This window comes from Sparus aurata, chromosome 13 (assembly GCF_900880675.1).
Source record: "Sparus aurata chromosome 13, fSpaAur1.1, whole genome shotgun sequence".
Classification (NCBI taxonomy): Eukaryota; Metazoa; Chordata; class Actinopteri; order Spariformes; family Sparidae; genus Sparus; species Sparus aurata.
The window spans coordinates 9,317,145-9,339,328 of record NC_044199.1 but is presented as its reverse complement, the minus strand read 5'-3'; the positions used below and the strand labels follow the sequence as shown (position 1 = coordinate 9,339,328).

The window sequence follows — 22,184 nt, the reverse complement described above, 5'->3', positions numbered from 1 at the left end:
CCTGCAGCGCCGCCTGCAGGTCTCTGCTGTTGTTTGTCAGATCATCATTCTAAAGAGAGGTTGCGGAGGCAGCGGGGTCCGACCAGCGCAGAACACTTGAAACCTCTGGGAGTGTGTGAGGCACCGACCGGGAGCGGACGGCTGACTGTTTGTCGTACGGACGGATGGGTGACAGCAGGCCGTCGACGCGCCGCGCGTGAGGACTCGGACATGGGACACGCTCGTGCGTTGTTGGCACCGCTGCGCATCGCCACGAAGCCAGCTTCATGTTACCGATGTGTTGCTTTCGATTACCTGCAGCCTGCAGCTCGGAGCGCTTAACAAGTTGAACGGTAGGTTTTGGTGTGAAGCCTCGATCGATTATTTTGGAGTTTGGTGCGTAGAGCGGCGCAGCACCGTCCTCTTCTGTTAGTGCATGATTCATTCTCAGACATCTACGCAACGTTTAACGCAGGTTTTTTAAGCGCGTGAGCTTCTTGCTTTACATAAACACAGGTGGTGATTAAAGACAAGAAAATGAAAGTTAATGCGGTCATAGCCACCTTGTTCCTCAGTTATAACTTATAAGCGCTGAATCAAGATGACTGACACTGACTGCTGCCTCTCACAGGGCTGAAGGCAGCTGACCTGCCCGCACTGACAGTCCTGATATTTCCATCCGGACCTGGTGGTATGAGCGGCTCCAGGAGACGCTGATGGAGCTCCAGGAGTTGGGCTGGCTGTGTCTGGTGGCTCTCTTCCTCGCCTCCTTGCTCATCGTGCTGGGATGGCTGCTCCAGTACTCGCTGACCCTCCTGCGGCTGCGGAGAGCCAGGAAGACAGGAGGGGACCCAGCCTGGCAGCAGGAGCAGGTGCCCCACCACAGCCTGGCCGGAGGTGTGTGGGGCTTCCTGTTGAAGATCCGCGCAGGCCGGGATGGAGGACGTGCTTCTGAGGCCGGGGTTAAAGGCTTGCTGACCTCCCTGTTCTCCTTCAAGTCCTTCAGGGAGCACTGGCAGAGGAGCTGGGTCAAAGCCCTGAATGAGCAGGCGTGCAGGCATGGGGTGAGTTGTTAATCTGAGATCTTTGTACAGGAGGAGGTGCAGCTCAAAGTCATACCGCAAAAATGAGGAGCTGGATGTGTAGAGGAGCACGCCTAAGGTTACTCCACCAAGCAGAGGCGTAAATAGTTAAAGGGCGGATGGAGCTGGTGTGCCCGTGTGCGCTGCAAGTGTGTGTGTCAGCATGGAGGTGGAGGTGTGGGAGTTGGAGTGTCTAATCTGTGAGAGGATGGGAGGGCAGAGGGAGGCTTGCGTAACAGCTCTGAATCAATGCACAGAAGAGCTGGAGAGGCAAGACCAGCCAGCGTAGCCTCGGCATGAACACCCACACACCATAAAAATAGTCTGGTACCCCCCCCCCCTCCTCCCAGCCTGCAGGGGGGGAAATGAATGTGTTGGATCACAGTGGGACGAGAACAGAGGAGTGGCTGTCTCACCTTTTTCTTTTTCTTGAGTTCATCAAATTGCGGTTAACGTTAGATTAGTTCTTGGATGCAGCAGACAGTCGGTAGACCTGGCAATCGTTCGAGGCTAATTGTGAGTTCCTAAAGGTCTGCCTGCTTTTTTCTAATAGTTCCCTTGATCTGTGTGAATCAAAGTGTGCCACACAGTCGGATGTCTCCTATGGAAGAGGAGATGGATCCCCGACCCCCCATCCCCCCTTTGTAGGAACTGCGTGTGTGTGTGTGTTGAATGAGAGATGAGTTGGCGGAGAGTTTAAAGGGGTCAGATCAATCCACGGCGTGAACGTGCACAACAGGCAGCCCTTCGTTCTGATTCATAAAGGGTCACCCCCACCACGGCTGATTGATAGCTCCCTCCTCAGATGTTCAACTCAACACTTTGGAGAAATACTCATTCAGGGGGTGGTGCAAGCGTTCAAAATAAATCCATAACTCTGCCAACAAACAGACACAGACAGGAGTGAGATATGACATTAGAATACCAGTTGTCATCATCAACGTTCAGTGTTTATTATATTGTGCAGCTCTCCGAGTTAACTGTTCCAAGACACCGCAATTTAAAAGGTACATTTTCAGTTTTATCTGTTTATCAGTGGATCATCGGTGATAGCATAACATCTTAACTTGGTTATTTTACTTATGATGCATTAAAAAATAGTTATTATCATAATACCGATTTCAACCAGCTCCAAAAGTGAAAGGAGCCACGTGTAAGATATTATGAACTCACTCACTCGCTTTGCCGAATGTGAAGAAACAACATTGTTGACATTAAGTCACAGACGTGTACATGTCTACTGAAGTTAGCATGCTAGCGAGCTAGCCACGGCCCTTCCTTTCTTCTAATACTGCAAGCGATGGTTTGTTAGCCCCTTGAAATGTTTAGTTGTGAGAGTTTGCTATTTAGGGAAAGAAGTAGACTAACAAACAAAAAAATTGTTAAGAAAGGAGATTTACACCTACTTTTCTTACTAAAAAGAAAAATACAACCGTATACTGTATGAATTCATGTTTCTTTCTAAGATGAGCCTCCGCTGAGTCAGTCTTCTGTTAGCCAAGGCTAGCTGAGCTACTTGCTAACGGCAGCTAATTGCCATACAGCCAAAGTTAGCTACATAGCATTGGCAAAGTCAAGCTCAGTCTGACTTATGGGATGTAGCCTGTTGGTATAAAAATGTCATTGGGTGCCTATTTCCTACTTCTGTCCGCTATCTGCGTGCACCACAACAACAACCTCAAAGCCAGCAAGGCAAGAATGTAAACAAGCTAGCAGCTTTTACCTTTTCTTTTGCAGGGGTTTGGCCATTTTTATGCCAGGACTCGACTCCCCACGTGCAAAACACGTCTTCCACTCTACCAGTACGACAATTGCAGCCAGGCCTTTTTCCAGTGCCGATACAGTGTTGTGGAGATGTGTCTGGCTATGTGAGAGTTACTCCGTTAAAGTGACGCCGCTCCTATAGTTCAGGAGCCAATCTCAAATTCTGGTAATTTCTGGCAAACTACACCTTTAATTGGTAACTCTCTACTGTTAGTTGTTTTTTTTTACCCTCTGACAGAGCCAGGCTAGCTGTTTCCCTCTGTTTCCAGTCTTCGTGCTAAGCTAAGCTAACTGTCTGTCATCCATTGAGTGTCTTATCTCAGTCTCTGCAGGAAAACAAGTGAGCATATTTTCCTCTTCCTTTAAAGTTTGACAGCGTTTGTTGTTATTAAGAGGAAGATACCTTCTCTAGGAAAGGATAAGTGACAGCCTGAAAACATCGCTGTCATGTATCGACTTTAATATATTCTGTCTGCTGTTATTGGGGAGAACAAACTGGGGTCAGAGGAGCTCACAGAGCTTTGAAGACTGCGGATGCCTCATGTTCATGTTTCTTAATGTAAATCCTTCACGGTCTGAATTTCTGCACCTATGATCTGTGCATGCCTCATGTGCTTTGGTATGCAGCGTAAAGCCCGCTGAGCCTCTTTCCGTTTTCATCAAAGTGCTCATCGTTTTTTCTGTGCCGATAATAAGAGGTCAGAGAACAGATCGGCGTGATTCCCTCGACCGGCTTCCCTTTCATATGGGGTGGTGAATTGGAGTGTGCCAGCTTAGTTATCTTACAATGGCCTAATTAGTTGATCCATTGTGACCTTCGTGGCTCTCAGTTACCGAGAAAAACATCGGCGTGAACCTTGGGTGAACTTTGGAGTGTTTGCTGAGAGTCATTTCAGTGGAGTTCCGAGTTAATTTGTCTTGAAGAGAACTGTATTTGAGAACCACAACGCTATGGATACCTTAATGGTTTTCTTTGGGTTTGATCTATGATGACTGTATGACCTTAAGGCGTATATACGAAGCTTTATGCCCGGCTGTGAGAAAGGCATGTTTATTGTAAGATAATTCTCCCGACTCCGACTGGGTAAATGCGTCAGTGGAGGAGGAGATGGACACAAGCTGTCCGTGTCTGTGCGTCCATGTGGTGTTTAGTTTGTGAACGGAGAGACTGAGCCAGAGCATCCCCGCACTCACCCATCACAATGAAATATCTGCTAGTCATCGTGTCTGCTTGCAGAGCAATCTGTTATTGCCAGCGTGTCTGGGCCGCATGCAAATCAAACGTGAGTTTGTTAATGAAACTTTTGGACGTGATACTGAGATAAACAAATCATCAAGCGCGTTTGGTTTAATAGAAACACCTCGAGTGCTCTATCTAAGAGTGGTTAAAGACACAGTCTCCTTGTCTTGTAACTTAAAGGGACACTATGTCGTTTTGGAGAAGAAATCCAAACTCTCTAAATGTTAATATTTACAGTATTATTGAGTTATTAATACAAAACAGTATTCTGTGTAATGCTTATTTTTCCCCCCATGAAACAAAGAAAATAACGTCCCCAGAACACTGTTAACTGCTAGAAAGGTGGCAGGGTCCGCCGCATATAAACAAAGTAGAACAGTATGAAACCGTGTTGTCCTTTAAGGCCATTTTGTTTATTTAGTTTGTTTTGGCATAAGAAAATCCAGACCTTTTCCCCAAAACGACACAGTTTACCTCAAAGGTCACATGCTTGGTCTCCATATTGTCATGTTTTAATATCAGACAGATGCATTAAAAGTGAAAGGGTGTTAGTGACATGTTGCAACAGCCAGTTATCTCTGTCCCGTCAAGGCTTAGAGTTGTTATCTCGTTCTACGCATTTTCTGTTTTTTCCCCTCCTCCCTGAAAACCGTGACTGGAAAAACCTGCCGTGGCGAGTATTAGGTGACCACAACAAGTCACTTCGCATTCTTTGCCTCTCACATACAGTAAGCACCTGCCACCTGCCAGGCATGTTGCTGTGGAAAACCGACACTAGAGCCACCGGCCGGCCTGCGTTTCCCGAAGACTCACGTTCTCCTCTAAGTCGCATGTCATTAATTATGTTTCTACATCAGGCCAAACATGAGCTTCCCTGGAGGAGCGCCGGGCGATGGAGATACGGCTTCAGTGTCATCATGTGGGGATTAGCACCAATCCTTTATAGCATTAACCTAAGTACTTCTGTGGCATTTAAGATAGATGCTGACAGAGCTCTTTAAATAATTATGTTGAAATTTGTCCAAATAAAGGCAAGTTGAATGAGCCCACACGGAAAGTTGGAGCAGGATTCAGAACAACCTTTTTTCCTCTGCAGGGCCCATTATGTTTGGTCGAGGATTGTGCTGGCTTTTATAATGTTTATATTATGATAATTTTTTAAAATAATTATTGTTCATCTACTGTTTTACTCCACAGCTTCACAGCAGACATGAAAATTGAAAAATATTATTGAGGTTTCTCTCGCAATCAGAAACTGACAGTTTTTGCTTTCTTTGGATATTTGGTGTTGATCATCAGGTCGAGCCGTCACAAGACAAAAAGTGTTGAGCTTCATAAAGCAGGGCTCTAGCTCTGCTTGGAGAAATATAGCAATTTTGATCAATATTATTATGAAGATAAGTGGTTACTGTCTGTAACAGCACTAATTTCAAAAAGCCTGGTTCAGCTGCCCTCGTCGATATCCAGCAGACAGTGACGTGAGTCAGGAACCCTCCAATACTGACCTGGGACTCTGAACACTGCTAGATTACAGCTCACTCTGTCTCACTAATTTTGAGTGTCGTCAGTAAGCTGCACCCATGCAGCAGACGGAGACCCTAAGGGCAGACCTGACCCTGACCCCTGAAGTCCAGCCTTCAAAACGACAAGACGAGACAAAAAAATGCTTCGGGGGGATGAATCCTGACAGGGAGGCTGGGAGTTGTTACATAAATACAACGAACAGCGGCAAATCACACGAGCTACAGCGACCATGTAGAGACAAGAGACAAGGTGTCAGTGACGGTGACACATTCAGCTCCTTTTTTGAGGATATTTAGTCGAAAGATTTGTATTTTCATCTCCGCAGCTTTATGTCCAGTAGGGCTGACGAGATGACAAGTGCCTTTCTCGAGAGAAAGATTAGAGGAGACAACGCCAACCCCAGGGTGAAAAGCAGAGTGATGGAGTGCTGGCCATGTGTTGCAGCTGGGTTCACAATTCTGAAGACATGTCAGTCCTACCTCTAGTCTGATGGTGTTGACTTATGGGTTTGCTAAGAAGACCCCCCCCCCCCCCCCCCCCCCCTCACGCTTCCTGTGTCCCTGTAAACCAGGGTTTTGGCCTGAGGCTTCATCACAGCTGCAGCAATGTCAAAAGAAGGACAACTTGTGTGTGACTTTTACTTTATGCCCGTAATATTTTATTAATGATAGAAAGACATTAAATGTGTCCGAAGCATGGTTTGCTCTGGCGTGAGCCGGTTAAGCAGAGATACTGAAGACACATGAATCTGTTCAGCAGTCATAAAAGGCACCTCCTGCACCTTTGAACAGTAATCCCATGATGCAGCTCATTTCATGACTCAGTTGTTTATCCAGAGAAAATGTCTGAAGAATTACAGCGGAAGCCCCCTGGATATAATCTTGCCTTGGCAGGAGGACTTGATATGGAGCTATTCAGATGTCTCTGGCTGGATTAGTTTGTGGAGGAGGCTTGAAGGACTGGAAGTGGTTTGGCTTCATCAGACCTGCAGATCATAGAGGCATCGTCAGAGTGTGTTTGTGCATCTGCATCTGACACATGATGCCAAGCCGTCATCACTGGGTTCAGTGGGTTGAAGAGGAAGACTGAACATACGAGTGTGCATCTGCAGGGAAGCGAGCTCCCTGTCCATTCAAGAAGTGCAATTGTGAAGAGGCTGGTGATTAGCTGAGGCCACAGTTCACTTCTTCTCTCTCTGACTGCGAGCTGCTGGTAGATGATTAATGCCCTGCGATTATGCTCAAATAGATTTCCTCTTAGCAGCCGGGGACGTTAAGCGCTCAGCACTCATTTGCTGTGATTGTGTTAGAAACCAACCTCAGTCACAGCAGTTGATGAAATTCAAATTCACCAGCCTGTTTTAACTTTTAACGACCAATAATTTTAAAATCGATTTTACAACCTCTCTGCGTGGGGAATTAATTCACGAGGCTCAGCAGTGAAAGTGGAGAAACAAATGAGGCATTATTCTAATGTAACCAAGTACCTGAGCCGGTTGTGAGGTGAAACTAAATCCTAAATGCCGAATACACAAGTCTCACAATCTTGTTCCATCTAAACCAGTTCTCAAACTGAAAAAAATGAAACTGAAAATATAAACGGAAATTCACATACACACTCAAATGGCCCGATGGGATTAGTTTATAGATTTACATCTACAGTGATTCTACAGGCTATGTGCTAACCTTAGCATGCTAACATGCTCCCAATGATACTGCTCCCTTACTGAAATGTACAGGTAATGTTAACCATGTTCACCATCTCAAGTATGTTAGCATTCCAACATTTGCTTTATGTTAGCATGCTAAAAAAAAAACACTACCATCCCTCCAGCTACACTGCTAGCATGAATAAGGAATCAGAAGCTAATGTGTTTTACCTCGTCATTCTTCATGCCAACGTAAGATAGAATAATTCTAATTTTAATTTAAATTCCAAAACATGAATGTTGGATGTTTTATTGGTTTATAAAAGAAAAACAAAGCTACCAATCGGTTAAACGCTAACATCAGCATGCTGACATGCTCACAGTGTCACTGCTCCCTTGCCGAAATTTGGAAAGTAAGGGTCTTAACTTGAGCCATTTTACTTTAGTGTGTTAGCATGCTGTGCTAGAAACAAACATGTCCATCCTTCTAGCCATACGTTTTACTTTGTCGTACCAAATTATATAATGAATGTTGGATGTTTTGTTGTTTCCTACTAGAAAAAAAAAGTATTATGTAAAGGGTAAATGCTAACATGAGCATGCTACTTAACTACAAGTTGCATTTGATATTTTTAATGTTATTTTAGCTTGTTAGCATGCTAACATTTACTCAATGTTTCCCATTTTAATTTAAATTCCAAGACATGAATGTTAGATGTTTCATTATTTTTTATAAGTAAAGTAAATATACCATTAGAAATAGCTTTTTTTACACCACAAAATGTGTGCCTTTTTGTAGCCTGAACATCAGATACTCACTATTAAAGGAAAAGGCAGGAAAGGGTCAAAAAACGCCACAGGGGGAGTGTATTTCTGGTTGACCCACATGCTTTTCAGAGGCGTTCAGCCAGCCGGACCCAAAGGGGGCGACGCTGACAAACCTGAAGTGACACCATTGATGTCCTCAGGATCTGTCTCTCTCTCCAGAAATACTCTACACACACACACACAGTTGATCAGCGGTGGTTCACAAGGACAAATCTGTGGTTATGCTCCTAGCTTTGCCCTCTCTATGACAAAATGAGCTCTGTAGCCTCTGCCAGGAGGATACACAACACCACAGAGCGCCAGATGGCTACCTAAGAAGCCAATGGATGCAAAATGTCTGAGTAAATTCGCCTTGAACAAATAGAAAACCACGAGCTTACAGCCAGTTCGATATCCTGGGCTTGACCTAAAATAGGCTTTGTAAAATATTTTCCAACCGCATTTCATTTCAGTGACATGACAGACATAAAAACTGGGTGATGGCTGTACCATCCTTGCTAAACCTCCAAGCACGTACGCATCATGCACTGTATCGAACCTCCCAACACACGATACTGGGACTATAGGAAGTGACTCTTAACAGGGATTGATATCAGCACCCCTGGCAGAGTCTAAAAATGTAGTGACCCAACCTTCTCTCAGGCACACAAGGTTTTGACTGACCTATAATGGTAAGCCTTTGATGTTGTGTGTCCTAAAGCAAAGATATTAAGTCATCATGTTTTCTCTAGGTTGTCAGTTTCTATTTGTCATGGATTAGAATGTTTGACATAAAAGAAAACATAAATCTGTGCTGTAAATGTGCCGTGGCTTGTCATAAATCGAGGTCTGGACGTCTGTAAAATGCAATATAGGAGGATTAGAGACATAAACATGGATGTTTATAAATGTTTGACTGTGAAATTCTTGGCCAGTAAAATTATAATTTGATGGCTAGCTGATACCAATAATTTTGTTGTTTTTTATTTTACTTTTGTTATTATTGATTGCCAGTTTAGTGCCGTAGACACAAAGAAGTATTCATTTAAAAAAAAAAAAAATAACTCAGCTATAAGTTAGCATTATGCATTGGGCATTTTTTAAAATTGATTTTTTGGTTAACTGCCTGAAATCTGGTTCTACAAACTTAAGATATTTCTCACATTTTGTTCTACAACACGAATGCATCACTATTTAGGCCTTCCCCACATGTGAATGCACTGACATGTCTTTAAAAAAGGTGGTTGCTAACATGTGGCTACAGAAGTTGTCATGGACATTAAATGTCTGACAGGTCTACAGGCTGTCTTTAGTTGCAAACTACATTCCAACTATAAATTTGACAACTTGTAGATTAATCAACTTGTGTATGGTGTAGTGTAGTTAAAACATTTTTGGAGGTGACATTGAAGTCATGCTTTCAGCTACAAAAGCTTTTAACGATGATAATGATTTCATATACGCTTCTACAACTACTGATTTTTTTTCAGTTTGTAGTGTTACAAACTGATGGCAGGGATGTCACGAGTCAGTAACCCATGAATGTGCAAGCATAACTGATGGAACACAACAGATAAATGTCGGTCAATGCCGTCAGCAGTCAAGCGTTCTGGTTCATCCCTTGTGCATACATATAAATCCATCCTCCCCGGTTTGATTCTGGACATAGATATTTCTGGATATCTGTCTATATATATATGATATTTGAACTAATATACATATGTATTTATTTTAGTCACGGTCACAGCCCACTCTTTCTCTGTATATTTCTTGTCTATATCAACCTATATCTGTCTTATACTAAATCAGATATCTAATAAAGGCAAAATGCAGAGAAATGTCATCTTAGTAATGTAGTGCTGTTTTGCTCGAAAGATATTCAGTGTTGCGGAATTGGTGTCCCGGATAACACTGACATTTAGGAATATTCGCTCACAAGATTTTGCTGACTCTGATTAGCCTCATTATGAAAAAAATGCCAGTGGTGGTTTGACTGCAGTGACACAAACCTTTGGAGCAGTGCACATCTATGAGCCACACACAATCAGCAGCTTGTGATTTATGGGTTTATCTAAATCTGAAAAATGCATGACGTCATACTTGTTCTGCACTTTGGATGTAGTAATGAGCGGCTGGGTGACTGAGCAGTTTTAGAGGCTCCAGCCGACCGAAGTAAACACAGACGGGTTGTACGCTGTGGTCATGTGACTGCAGAGCTGGTCCAGGGAAACTACGTAAGCTTGCAGCATTGCACTTGGCTTTCTGCCCTCCTGGTTGGAACACTGACACACACACGCACACACACCAGAAACTTTGTTATATCATCCTCCCACCTCTGCCCCGCCTCCTCTGTTGTGTTTGATAGAGATTGGACTTGAACCTAGAGGAACATATGCCCTGACAATAGGGGATTTGTTTTCTCTCACTTGCATCTCCGGAGCCAAGTTAAGCCGTCTATTGAAACAGATCCTCTGGCAACACTCATGCTATGATAGTAGGCCACTGGTGTTGTTCTGGTGAATCTTTTCTTACAACCGAGACACTAATTCCCCTTGTTCAGGGGTATCTTCCAAGTCCGATACTCATACAGTAAAAGCTGCTGAGCTGTAAGCATGACTAAGCATTGACTGATGCAGCCTCGATAATGGAGGCTGTTATGTGGCAGAGTGCTCTGAGCAGGCTGACCGACCGAGAGAGAGGAAATCCACCACTACTGCATTATAATAGAAGCCCATGTTAACTCGAACGTACTCCTTTTCCACCCTTTGGTTAAACATATGTTGACATTTGTTTGCCAGTATCTTCAGGCACTGTTCATCTGAGTGCACAAATCCACTGAGCTGCCTGGTAATAACCTTATGTTTGTGGGCAATGGCATCCATAGAGCCATACGCATTTACGAGAGTCTGAACCTTTATCATTAAAATGTAATCACACATTATAGGGCCCATAGTATGCTCAATTTCAGGTGTATGGTTTTATTTTGGACTACTGGAATAGGTTTGTTCAGAAAACTTTTTTTCCCCTCATTACGTCCTGCTACTGCTACAGCGCTTCCCTTAACCGTTCTACGAAGGCTTCATTTTAGCCCCAGCTCCCGGGAAAAACCCAGTGAGCTCTGATTGGTCAGCTCTCGCAGGCCTGAGCAGGCAGAGCCCACCGTGCATCAGTTTATCAGTGTTGTCATTACCCAGTATGATTAGGTGTCCGATCTGAGTAGTGCATGCGCTACAACGTGTCCACCATCTTGGACAGCTAGGTACGGCAACACGACTAGAACAAAAACACATGAAAAACAGCAGGCAATCGATGCTGCCTGTTGGGAGCATAGTTTATTTTTCCGATATATGATATTATGTTATTATTGTGTGCTGTCCCAATCTTTGAACAAATTTGACTTCCATGCATTGGCATTATTGTTTTTACAAATGATCTGTCGATAAAGCCCCTTAGAGTAGAATAGGATTAAACTAATGCTATGCTATTACAGGCAACCACATGCTCAACATCCAAATAATCATTAGCAAAATGTTGCATCAGAAAGGATTACTTTGCATGATTGGCATGCGACCAATAAGATCTGTACCACGTTTGAGTGAACGTCCAATCACTGAGCAGAGGTCAGTGAAGGTGTCCAATGTCTGGTACCAAACATGGTAAGAATTAATGGAAAAAATGTGACTAACTGCTAACCAGCTGCATCTCAGGCTACAGCACTGCAGTACAGAACCTTTCATGTTATCCCCAAGTGTCTCTCCTCTTTCTCTTATGTAATATTAAGGACATTTGTTCTCCTCTCTCTCTCTTTCTCTCCCTCAGAGCTCCATCCAGATCACTTTTGACAGCAGTCTCCAGTTAACTGCTGCCTCTGCAATTGATAGTGTGACCTGCACTGACCAATCGGCACATCGAATGGTAGGTACTCTTTGTTGTAGTCCATGCTCTTTATAGCTTTATAGCATACACATGCAGGGAATAACTTCTGAAGACCACATCTTTCACCCAATACATTTCTAATTGGAGCAACACATGAAAAAAACAAAAACAAAGCAAAAAATCTCTGGACCAAATTTCTGTGTCAGATCAATGAGATACAGCTGACAGCTGTGGATTTTAACGGGCAAAGCTGATTTTCTCCCGTTTCAGTAATGTCAACCTCTCCCTGTTTTGCAGGTTCTACACTGTAAATGTTGGGTGGACACGGTGACATTTCCTGTGACGGTCACCCAGCAGTCACACGCTGCTGTTTCCATGGACACCTATCAGATCACCATAGCGCCTATGGTGACAAAGGTACAAAAGCACACCTGGATTTTTTGCACATGACTGTCATGAGCATCATTTGCATTGTCTGTTCGCAAAAATCACACATCGTCCCCTCTGCTGTTTTACATTTTTACTAGTCATGACACACAATCGCTTCTGTTGTTAAGAGGATCGTTGTGTTGAAGTGATCTACTTCCCTGATCTAGCGTTAGGAGAAATCTGTTTTCCTGCCAAATTGCACCAGGTGTTTCATAATGTGAACTACAATAAATGGGGCTCATGACAAATTTTTCACACTGGTTGCACAGGTGCCCCCAACTTTTTAATTTAGGTGCACCAAATACATTACCAATTAGAATTGGCCTCCTGTTGAATTCATACTCCTGCCATAAGCTATTTAGCTCAATTAGCTGGTCGGCTAGCAGCCCTATTAGCTTCGTCTGCGTAGAGCTCACAGGACTAGGGCAGCGTTGGTGTTGTTTACACCGCTAGTACAGGAGCTATGGACCACAGAGAGGAGGAGGTTTTCAGGCCTGGGGTGGAGGGACCCAGTGGGGAATGCTTGCAGGGAGCAACTGGGACCATTTACAGCTCTGTAAGAGAATAACAGGCCAGGATTTGCATGGTTAGCCTGGTTGGCATGGTTAGCAATAGATATTGCAACACAATACACAGATGTCTGTAAATTACGTCAAAACTGTTATTTCTTTACATTCTGTTGATAGCTTAACTTCATTTTTGAATGTTTTAAACTGAAATCACATATAGCACATTTACCACATTACGAATAATGATTGTAAACAGGAATAAAGGTGCCACATGTTTTTCTTCATCTAGATTATGATCAACAAGAAATTGTGATGACCTCAATTGTTTGAAAGCTAAACTGCTAAATTTGACGTTTGACCAATACAAAGGTTTAGTTGCACATTTGGGTGCATGTCCAACCAAAATCGTAACACCTTCGAACTCTGACAAACAGAATTTAACAATGGATAAAAGCTTTCTATATTATAAACTTGTGTAATTGCATGCCTCTATGTCTAAAGTGTTTTCTGTCTGTCCCCATCAGGTGGTGGTGGGTCTGGAGGAGGTCGAGGACGAGGGCCTGCTCATCTCCTGGACTCTCTCCAAGCATCCATCATTTACTCTGACCGTGTCCCCGTGCAAGCTGCAGAGAAAGGTGAGAACATCTGATATTGATACCATTAATATGATAGGTCTGCCTCGTGCAGCCAGCAAATCACTCAGCCCCGAGAGTGTTTAAAAGTCTCAAACTGAGAGGCCGCATACGCTCCAATAAAGGAAACGCACATTATGCAAATTGTTTCTGAGACCGACATCATAAATCTCAGTGAACAAACAAATGTTTTGCATGTGAGTCACTTTCCAAGCCATTAATCTCATCGTGAGTCATGGAGGAGATGCTGGTGCTGAATGTCGTTGCATAAATGTGCATGGCATTTAATGCCTTTTGTCTGAGACGGCAACGAAGTCTGTAAATTAAGGAAAAAACAAATATTGAATGCTGCAGAGAGCTCTCAGGGATACCCACTCAATTTGGTAGTCATGGCAAATCTAAGTATGAAATATTGGGATTGCTTCCATCCCCCAAAGGTGCAATGCTTTTTGAACGAACTAAATGGCTTTTAGATTAAAGCAACAGTAAACAATTATGTTGCATTTGTTCCTCTTGGACTGAGATTTTAGTCTGAGTCAATAATTCAGTTTGCTACAGTACATGTTGGTTTATATCAGAGGGTAATCATTTGCTTGTTTTTCTTCCCAGGGCACTGAGGGTGGGGCAGACCTGGACATGATTAAGGGACTGATAGAGGACACTCTGTTCAGCACTCAGCCAGCCATGGTCCTCAATCTCAAGGCTTGTGCGTCCAGTCCCTTGGTGAGAGATATTCAGTGTTAAGACAATTCGAAAAAGGATCTGCTTTCAGAAATAAATAAATTACTATGATGTACGATAGATCCTGACTGCTGTTTCTGCACACTCCCAGGCCCCCATGGATCATCTATCGGTGGGATTAAACTCTGTCCCGCAGAGTGTCTTGGTGAGACGACTCCTGCTCCGGCAGCTCAGGGCGACCTTAAGTAAAGGTCAGATATTCTCCCTCAGCGTTGGATCATTTCCGTCCTGCTTCCTGCTGATAGCTGAAGCCTTGCTGTTTCGCTGTGTGTTTTGCAGGTCAGTGGTCTCGGTCAGGGGAGCTGTGCTGTGTCCTGAGCCTGGACCAACCCTCCACAGAGAGGACGACCCGCTTCCTGTCTGTGCCCAGCAATGCCAACGCCCCGCTGGAATGGAGTGAAGAAATTACTCTGTAAGATGGCATCTGGAGTGTTGAAATTGTCGTGTTTGTGTACATTTGTGTCAACATAAAAGTCCCTGAATATGTAGTTTCTCAGTCGGCTTCAGGGGCTCATTTCCACCACAGGTATTAGAGAAGTTTCTATAATATTAATTTCTCGTTACATTATTTTACTTGTCCAAAAGTCACTGATGGGAGCTAGAATTCTCCAAAATGTGCAGGAACTTAGGTTGTGGGGCTTACATTACAAAGTATTCCTGATTGATCAACAACTTACAGAACTCGGCCACCATTTTTAAAAATCTGCAGCCATAAACTACTTTGTTTTCTGTTCATTGTGCATCAACACAGCAGAATACGGTTACCGAGGAAAGCATACGACAACTGACAATGTTGCATAGTCATATTGTCATACGTCACTAGACTAATTTGCCTAATCTTCGTGGGTTGCGTACCAAAATCGTCTGAAAGACCTATTTAGTACCTTCAAAAGTAGCTCCTGGTCAGGATTTAGCAACATTTGAATCAGAGTCTGATAACTGTTGGTTGGTTTTTCCGCTAATGTCAATCAAATTTAAATTATATATATATATATATATATATATATATATATATATAAGGATAAGTTTACCCAAAAACAAACCCTAGTGTTGATTAAAAGTTTGTTGAAGTTTCACAGCTTCTGGACTACACCTGATTATCAGCACGGTGTTAGCAGATAAAGAATGAATGATCATTTATGAGTGAAATGTTCCTTTAAAAAAATATATGTATTTTTGTATGTAAGCGGTTAAACTTTGTGCCTAACACGGTTGTGTCCTGTATGTTGAAGGGATCTGGGCCTAGAAACCAAAGAGCTGAAAGTGAGGCTTCTGGAGCGGAACGGCAAAAGGGAACGTAAGGCTTTTCTTTGATAGCAATTTACTGTTGGCTGCTGTTCAGAAACCTTGATCAGCGGGAATGTTTCGACTGCTTAAGCAAAATCATCTCAGTCTAAAAATGCACTGTTGGCAGCCTCACCGGACTCGTCTTTGTTAGCATTTTTGGGACGTATAACATGTCAGGAGGAGATGCTCCTTTTATAGCCTCAGAATCACATATGGAGAAACAGCTTTCATGCTGTTGGTACAGATATGTGAAGATTTTCCTTTTTGTTTTACATCCGGATAGAATTCCTGCCGGGCCATGCCTCCATCACCCTGGACCCCCGGTGCAAAGTTCCCACTGGACAGCACATACTGTCAATAGGGCCTGGATACGGCTTGGCACCAAACGCTACCGTCACAGCGGAGGTGAGCAACAAGACCATTGTCAGGCTTTTAATGTGCAGTTACATCACAGTTTATTATCTAACATCAAGCAAGCTGGAGTGAAACAAAGATTCGCTACAAAGGGAGGAGTGTTGAGTAACGGCTGATGCGGAGTGCGCTGTTCGTGCTTGTTCTCAGCAAACTCGCCTTTTTTCCTTCTTGCCCTCGACATATTTCTTCAAAGCCAAGCTCAAACATCTGTGTCTCTGTAGGCTAACATTTGATATTGATTCGCTCCCCGTTTTCAGGTTACTCTCCTGCAACCTCTTAGACCGTCTCTGATTAGTCATCTGGAATTTGTCCCCGCCGGTCCTGATGTCAGTTTAAATAAAGTGCCTTCCTCTTTATTAAAGTGCACTCTTTCTAATGAAGTGTCCATCCCCTCTAAACATTTGCCGAATGACAAGTTCATTTGTTGTGTTTTTTGTCGTTGTGACTCCTCCAGCTGCTGTATGTGGAAACAGAGGAGCCTCGAAGCGCCCACAATGCTGTGCCGCTACGCTCCTCGCTCACCCCCACCAAGAAGGTCGACGTGGACCGGACCATCATGCCAGACGGAACCATCGTCACCACCGTCACGACCGTCCAGTCTCGACTCAAACTGGATCGCAGTCCAGGTAGATTTACAGAACATAGTATCATCGTGTGACCGGGTCAGGCACGCACCAAGATATGAAGAAATGCTGTGATAATTTTAACAGTAACACGTTGTGACACCTTTCAGGTGAATCACCGATGCGCTCGCCATCCAAAGTGGAGGTGACCGAGAAGAAACCCACCATCCTGTCAGATGGCAGAGGCAGCCCCAACTCCAGCAGTGAGTTCTCGGCTGAAAGGCCAGACGTTGTTTTACATAACAGATGCAAAGTAGGATAAGCAGCAAGCTGAAGTGTAACACGAGATGAGAGGAATGCACTTTTCAGTACGCATCATGCACTCTGGTCGCAGGTACGCCTGTTCAAAAACCTTAACAGAGTTTTATAACAGGTTCACGACTCGTAAAAAATACAAAAAAGATCTGATGAACACAGCAAAGTTTGACCAAAGTAATAAGATATGAATGATTTCACTAAGACAGTTTAATGTATTTCTCTAGTCTAGTTCTGAGCTACGTATTTGTGTTTTTGTTGCGCAGAGAGCAGCCGCCTCTCTAATGGCCTGGATCCTGTTGCAGAGACGGCCATCCGGCAGCTGACGGAGTCCGCCGCCAAAGTTGCTCGGAAGACTCCAACGAAGAGGAGCACGCTGATCATCTCGGGCGTGTCAAAGGTCAGAGAATGAAAACTGTGTCCAATGAAGCGGTTTGTTGAACTCATGCCTTCACTGGTATAAAAAAAAGCAGAGGTAATGAACCAGTTGATTGCCAGTACATTTTTATCTTAAAGTGCTTTTGTTCAGATGTGAAACCTGCATTGTCACTATTTGTACACTCATCAATGGGATGCGAGTTACCTGCACAGCTATTTGTGTAAGTGAAAACTTCTTTTCTGTGATAATTTGCATACGTGAACCATAACCAAAATCTACTTTTAAGGAATCTGAAGTACAGTGTCGTGGAGCCAGGCCAAATGACTGTGATCTAAATTTAGCCACAGCCTCCCATTGGCCACATTATGGCAAAATGAAAATCTTCTGACCTGATTTTGGCCTAAAAGCCTTTAGAAATGTGTTCAGTGTAGGAGGCTGCTGCCTGAAACCTGACATGAAAGTCACGGGCATGTGCAGCTTATCAAGTTGAAAGTGTGAAATACAGAAAAGTGATTCTAATAAGCACTTATACACTTTGATTTCTCTCCCTGTGTCCAATATAACCCCTAAATTAATTGGACATGATTGGATTTGATATCTATAACTCGTCAGGTTCCGCTCTCAGAAGATGACTGTGCGTTATCGAGCGGCTACGCTGCAGCCATGGATGCAGCCATGCATGGCAACCATTACGGCACGGGGCATCACCAGGACCCAGACGAGACCACTCCCTCGGACGTGTCTGAGCGCCCATCTGTGGATGATGTGGAATCAGATACTGGTTCCACTGGTGCCTTGGAAACACGCAGCCTCAAGGACCATAAAGGTAAGGTGGAAGTCATAGTCTTAGTCGACGTCTTAACTTACCATAAATTGCTAAATTCAGCCTTTCAAATATTGTTTTTTGCAAACTGTTTGACTGCGAATCATTGATGGAAACAACAGGGCATGTAAAATACGTTTAAATTCACAATTTCACAACTTGCTGCCATTAATTTAAAAAGTACAAATATTTCACATGGTAGCAAATCTTTTACAGCCTTACATAACATCACAACTTCAATAGGGCAATGACTAATATCCAGGCAATATAACATGCCTGACTCTGAAGTGCTGCTGCTGCCACCTGGAGGCCGAGCTGCAGAACACATCCAAAGGACGAGAGTGGTTTTAATGAATCAGGGCTGAATTCAGTTTGCATATGAGTTTGATAAGAGAGCAATCTCCCGAAACCACCGAATCAATTCATAAAACTGGTGTTTGGTTGAGAGCCTTTTCAACTTGGACGTAATTGCCACTGAAACACGCTGATGCATTCTGTCTGCTTCCTCTAGTGAGCTTTCTACAAAGCGGGTCGAAGCTACTGTTCCGCAGAAGGCATCGAGAGAAGGAGTCCTGCCTCAGCCAGTCCCACGAAGACGTCTCCAACATGGGCAATAACTTTGCTGCGGTAGCGACCAGCAGCCGCAAGAAGTCCGGCAGCTTCTCCCGACGTCTCATCAAGCGCTTCTCTTTCCGCTCTTCGGGCAAATCAAAAGGCAAAGCCCCTGCTACCAACGGAGGAGCGAGCTCACTGGATAACTGATTATTACCGGTCAAGGGTAGGACATGGCTCATTCTGACTTTAAGAGGATTGTTCTGTGGATTCTGATATTACTAAACCTTGTAATAGTCCAGTGTTTGACAGGCTGAACACCCCAGGAGGGCTGTCACCTGTACAAGGACCTCTGGGAGGGTTTTTTTTCCCTCTGGAGGAGAAATTATTGCACCTTCAGGACACAAGTCATGTTTAAATCACATCAATGAGGTAAAAATGTGATCATGAAATCATTTTTCTTTGGAGGAAATCTGCTGCTCGGCGAGGTTACAATGAAATGTCTTGTGCCCTGTTTGAACACACACTAGAGCGTGCCCGATGGTGTAAATGCTCTCAAACTATTTAATTATATAAGATGCCAGTATGATGCTATTGGTTTGCACTTTGGACTTTGTTTTTTTTTTTAATTAATGGGTTGTATAAAGGTAATTTATTATTATGTGGTTCTCATGAAACAAGTGCTATTTATTTTACCCCAAGCTTAAAAAAAAACAAAACTATTCATCATGGTTGCATTACGCTGTAAAATAGAGACATTGCTGTGTGTTTTCCCATGAAAATGTAATTTTAAGAACGTAGTTTAAGCGAGTTGACAAATTCAGTCTTAATCCAGCTGTAATGTCCAGTCATTATTGCTTATACATTGGTTTTAAGAATGTTGTTCAATGTTGTATCTCCTGTAAGACGCAAAAAAGATAATATATTTATTGTACATTTTATTTTATAAAAGGTACTTTTGGTGGAATGATGCATTTCAGTTTACTTTGGGGATTTTTACCAGCCAGGATCTCTATCAGACACTACAAGCCAGGCAGTGATTTAACATTTTTTTAATATCTGACTTTTTTTTGTCAGTTACAGAAGAAAAAAGTAATTTCCTGCTTTTCCTCTTGGCTGCTGTTGGCTCAATTTAAGTCAAACGTACATTTAAACACACATTATAGAGACTTAGTTGACACTCATTGACTTTTCATTATTGCAATAATTTTTATGACTGTGCAGCAAGATTTTTTTATTCTGTGTGGGAAATGCCTCACATTGGTTGGGTTGCAGTAAACTCTGACTTGTGATCAGCTCATAATCACAAACTTAACATATTATCCTGTATGAGAAATACGAGCATCATCATACTGTATTCCTTTTTTAAGTAAATTTAAGTCTCACATGAGTGTCAATACGGCAACAATCCTGCAGTCTGGTTTAAAAAATAAAAATGGAACTTGGAGGGAGTGTTCAGAGGCGTTTTGCTGAAGGATCGTGAGCAACAGGACGACGAGGCGATGGATTAAGAGGACACACTCAGGGCTAGGAGTAAAACTGCTACTAGCAATTAGAAATATGAGGAAACCTGCTGCATCCACAGTACCTGTATGTAAAAATGTACATACGTTTTTGGACATTTCTGTTTTGTCAGAGAAAAAGACTGACTGCATTAAGTATGGGACTTCAGAAAAACCAAACTAAATGATTAAGAGTAAAATATCAGGTTTATTTGCAAGGCTAATAAAAGGGATCACAGGGCTGGAGACACTGCTTCCAAAAAGGACTCTGATGGACAAATGTGCTTTTACAAAACTAAACTAAGTCGAAATGCTGAAGAAACAGAAGAAAGCCACTTTATCAAAGGCACATTGTGAAATCTACATGGCTGGAATGTGAAAAAAGAAAGCGGCAGCAAAAATTTAAGATATGTATGATTTCTGCTATATTTGAAGCGTTAAATTTATTGCAAATAAATTATTTTTGAAACATCACTGACGAGTCTGTTCTTGACCCTGTTACTTATTATAGTTTCTTATCTGTTCATTCTGTATCATTACTCCTGATGCCAGCTAAAGTCAGGAGATATACAAAGTGATTCGATGATCTGATCAGTATTAATTAATTTTGCATTTCAATTGCTTTACTTTTACTTTTTTCCTTTGAAAAAGCGCCAAAATCTTGAACCGGGAGGGAAGACACGCGATTGGTCATCTGTGCCCGCCCCTTTTACTTATTACCCAATCACAAGAAGTACGGTCTACAACAGCCAATCGCCTTGGACTCTTCTATAGTGCGATTCGCGATTGGTTTGACACTAGAGTAGTTAAACCAATAATCACTGACTTCCGGTGCCCTTTGACTTCTGAAAGCCAATCATATGCGGCAATTTTTTGCGCAACAGCCAATCGCGTGTGAGGGCGGGACAAAGCCGGGGGTTTATATCCAGGTCGTGTGTCCCGTTTTTTCTTCACTGCTTACAACCGTACGATTCGAGAAGCTACGTTCGGAAGATAAACTCAACAACCTACAATGTCTGGAAGAGGAAAAACCGGAGCAAAGGCCCGCGCTAAGGCCAAGACCCGCAGCTCCCGTGCCGGTCTGCAGTTCCCCGTTGGCCGTGTCCACCGTCTCCTCCGCAAGGGAAACTACGCTGAGAGGGTCGGCGCCGGAGCCCCCGTGTACCTGGCGGCCGTCCTGGAGTACCTCACCGCTGAGATCCTGGAGCTGGCTGGCAACGCCGCCAGGGACAACAAGAAGACCCGCATCATCCCCCGTCACCTCCAGCTCGCCGTCCGCAACGACGAGGAGCTGAACAAACTGCTCGGTGGCGTGACCATCGCTCAGGGCGGCGTCCTGCCCAACATCCAGGCGGTCCTGCTGCCCAAGAAGACCGGCCAGTCCGCACCGAGCTCCGGCAAGGCGGGAAAGAAGGCCTCATCGCAATCTCAGGAGTATTAGCTTCCAGGCTAATAACTTTAAGCCCAAAGGCCCTTTTAAGGGCCACCCACATCTCTATGAATGAGCAACGTTCCTTGTTTAACGCTTGTCTTGTTCCAGTTTTCGCATTTTTAATTTAATAAACGCTTGTCTGTTTTTGTAAACGTGGTCATCACCATTTGTCATTAGCTCAGGCCATGTTAAGCTAGATCTGGGTATTTTTGTGAAAGGCGTTTGATCGTCATTAGCTGATGAGTAAATGTAGTTTGCTAGCTAATCTTTCATCATTCCATAGACTGAAACAGCCCATAACTCAGCTTTTTACAAGGTAGCTTTGCAGTGGCTACAGATCCAGCAGGCCATTACAGGTTCAGGAGAGATGATGGGCCCCCTGCTGACCAGCATGGACCTGCAAGTTACTCCTTTTTATGGTCCTCTGTAGCATGACCATGCAGCTTTTATCCAGGCTAGGTGTTGAGTTTAGATAGTGGACATATTCTATTATATCTCACAATCTAGCTGAAGATCGACATTAGCTGAAATAATGGGTTTGTGCATGATGGGCCTAGTTCTTGTTTCAATAAACTAGAACTAATTCAGTCTAATTCCATATATCACACCTTTTAAAAGAGCTTACAATGCTCAGTTTTTAAACATGAGGTTGATTTAATTAATTTTGGTAGCTGGTGCGATAATAT

At 43.4% G+C, this 22,184-nt stretch overlaps 2 protein-coding genes across 2 annotated transcripts; both read left to right on the top strand.

Moving 5' to 3' along the window:
- Positions 1-27: 27 nt before the first annotated feature.
- c2cd2l (c2cd2 like) lies at positions 28-20,540 on the top strand. Its single transcript, XM_030437829.1, has 15 exons — positions 28-332; positions 611-1,043; positions 11,864-11,959; positions 12,218-12,337; positions 13,383-13,493; positions 14,100-14,213; positions 14,323-14,422; positions 14,511-14,643; positions 15,464-15,528; positions 15,802-15,923; positions 16,387-16,558; positions 16,666-16,758; positions 17,077-17,210; positions 17,802-18,015; positions 18,524-20,540. The coding sequence occupies exons 2-15, from the start codon at positions 696-698 to the stop codon at positions 18,772-18,774; spliced, it is 2,073 nt and encodes a 690-aa protein (XP_030293689.1). The 5' UTR covers positions 28-332; positions 611-695; the 3' UTR covers positions 18,775-20,540.
- Positions 20,541-20,979: 439 nt separating this feature from the next.
- On the top strand, positions 20,980-21,650 carry h2ax (H2A.X variant histone). Its single transcript, XM_030437387.1, has one exon. The coding sequence runs from the start codon at positions 21,079-21,081 to the stop codon at positions 21,505-21,507; it is 429 nt and encodes a 142-aa protein (XP_030293247.1). The 5' UTR covers positions 20,980-21,078; the 3' UTR covers positions 21,508-21,650.
- The last annotated feature ends 534 nt before the right edge of the window (positions 21,651-22,184 follow it).

Bases quoted from the DNA above. Each gene is read 5' to 3' on its own strand.
- c2cd2l (XM_030437829.1), top strand. From the start codon at position 696: ATGGAGCTCCAGGAGTTGGGCTGGCTGTGTCTGGTGGCTCTCTTCCTC. The intron at 11,960-12,217 runs GTAGGTACTCTT...CCTGTTTTGCAG, and splicing joins ACCAATCGGCACATCGAATG to GTTCTACACTGTAAATGTTG. The intron at 14,214-14,322 runs GTGAGAGATATT...GCACACTCCCAG, and splicing joins CTTGTGCGTCCAGTCCCTTG to GCCCCCATGGATCATCTATC.
- h2ax (XM_030437387.1), top strand. From the start codon at position 21,079: ATGTCTGGAAGAGGAAAAACCGGAGCAAAGGCCCGCGCTAAGGCCAAG.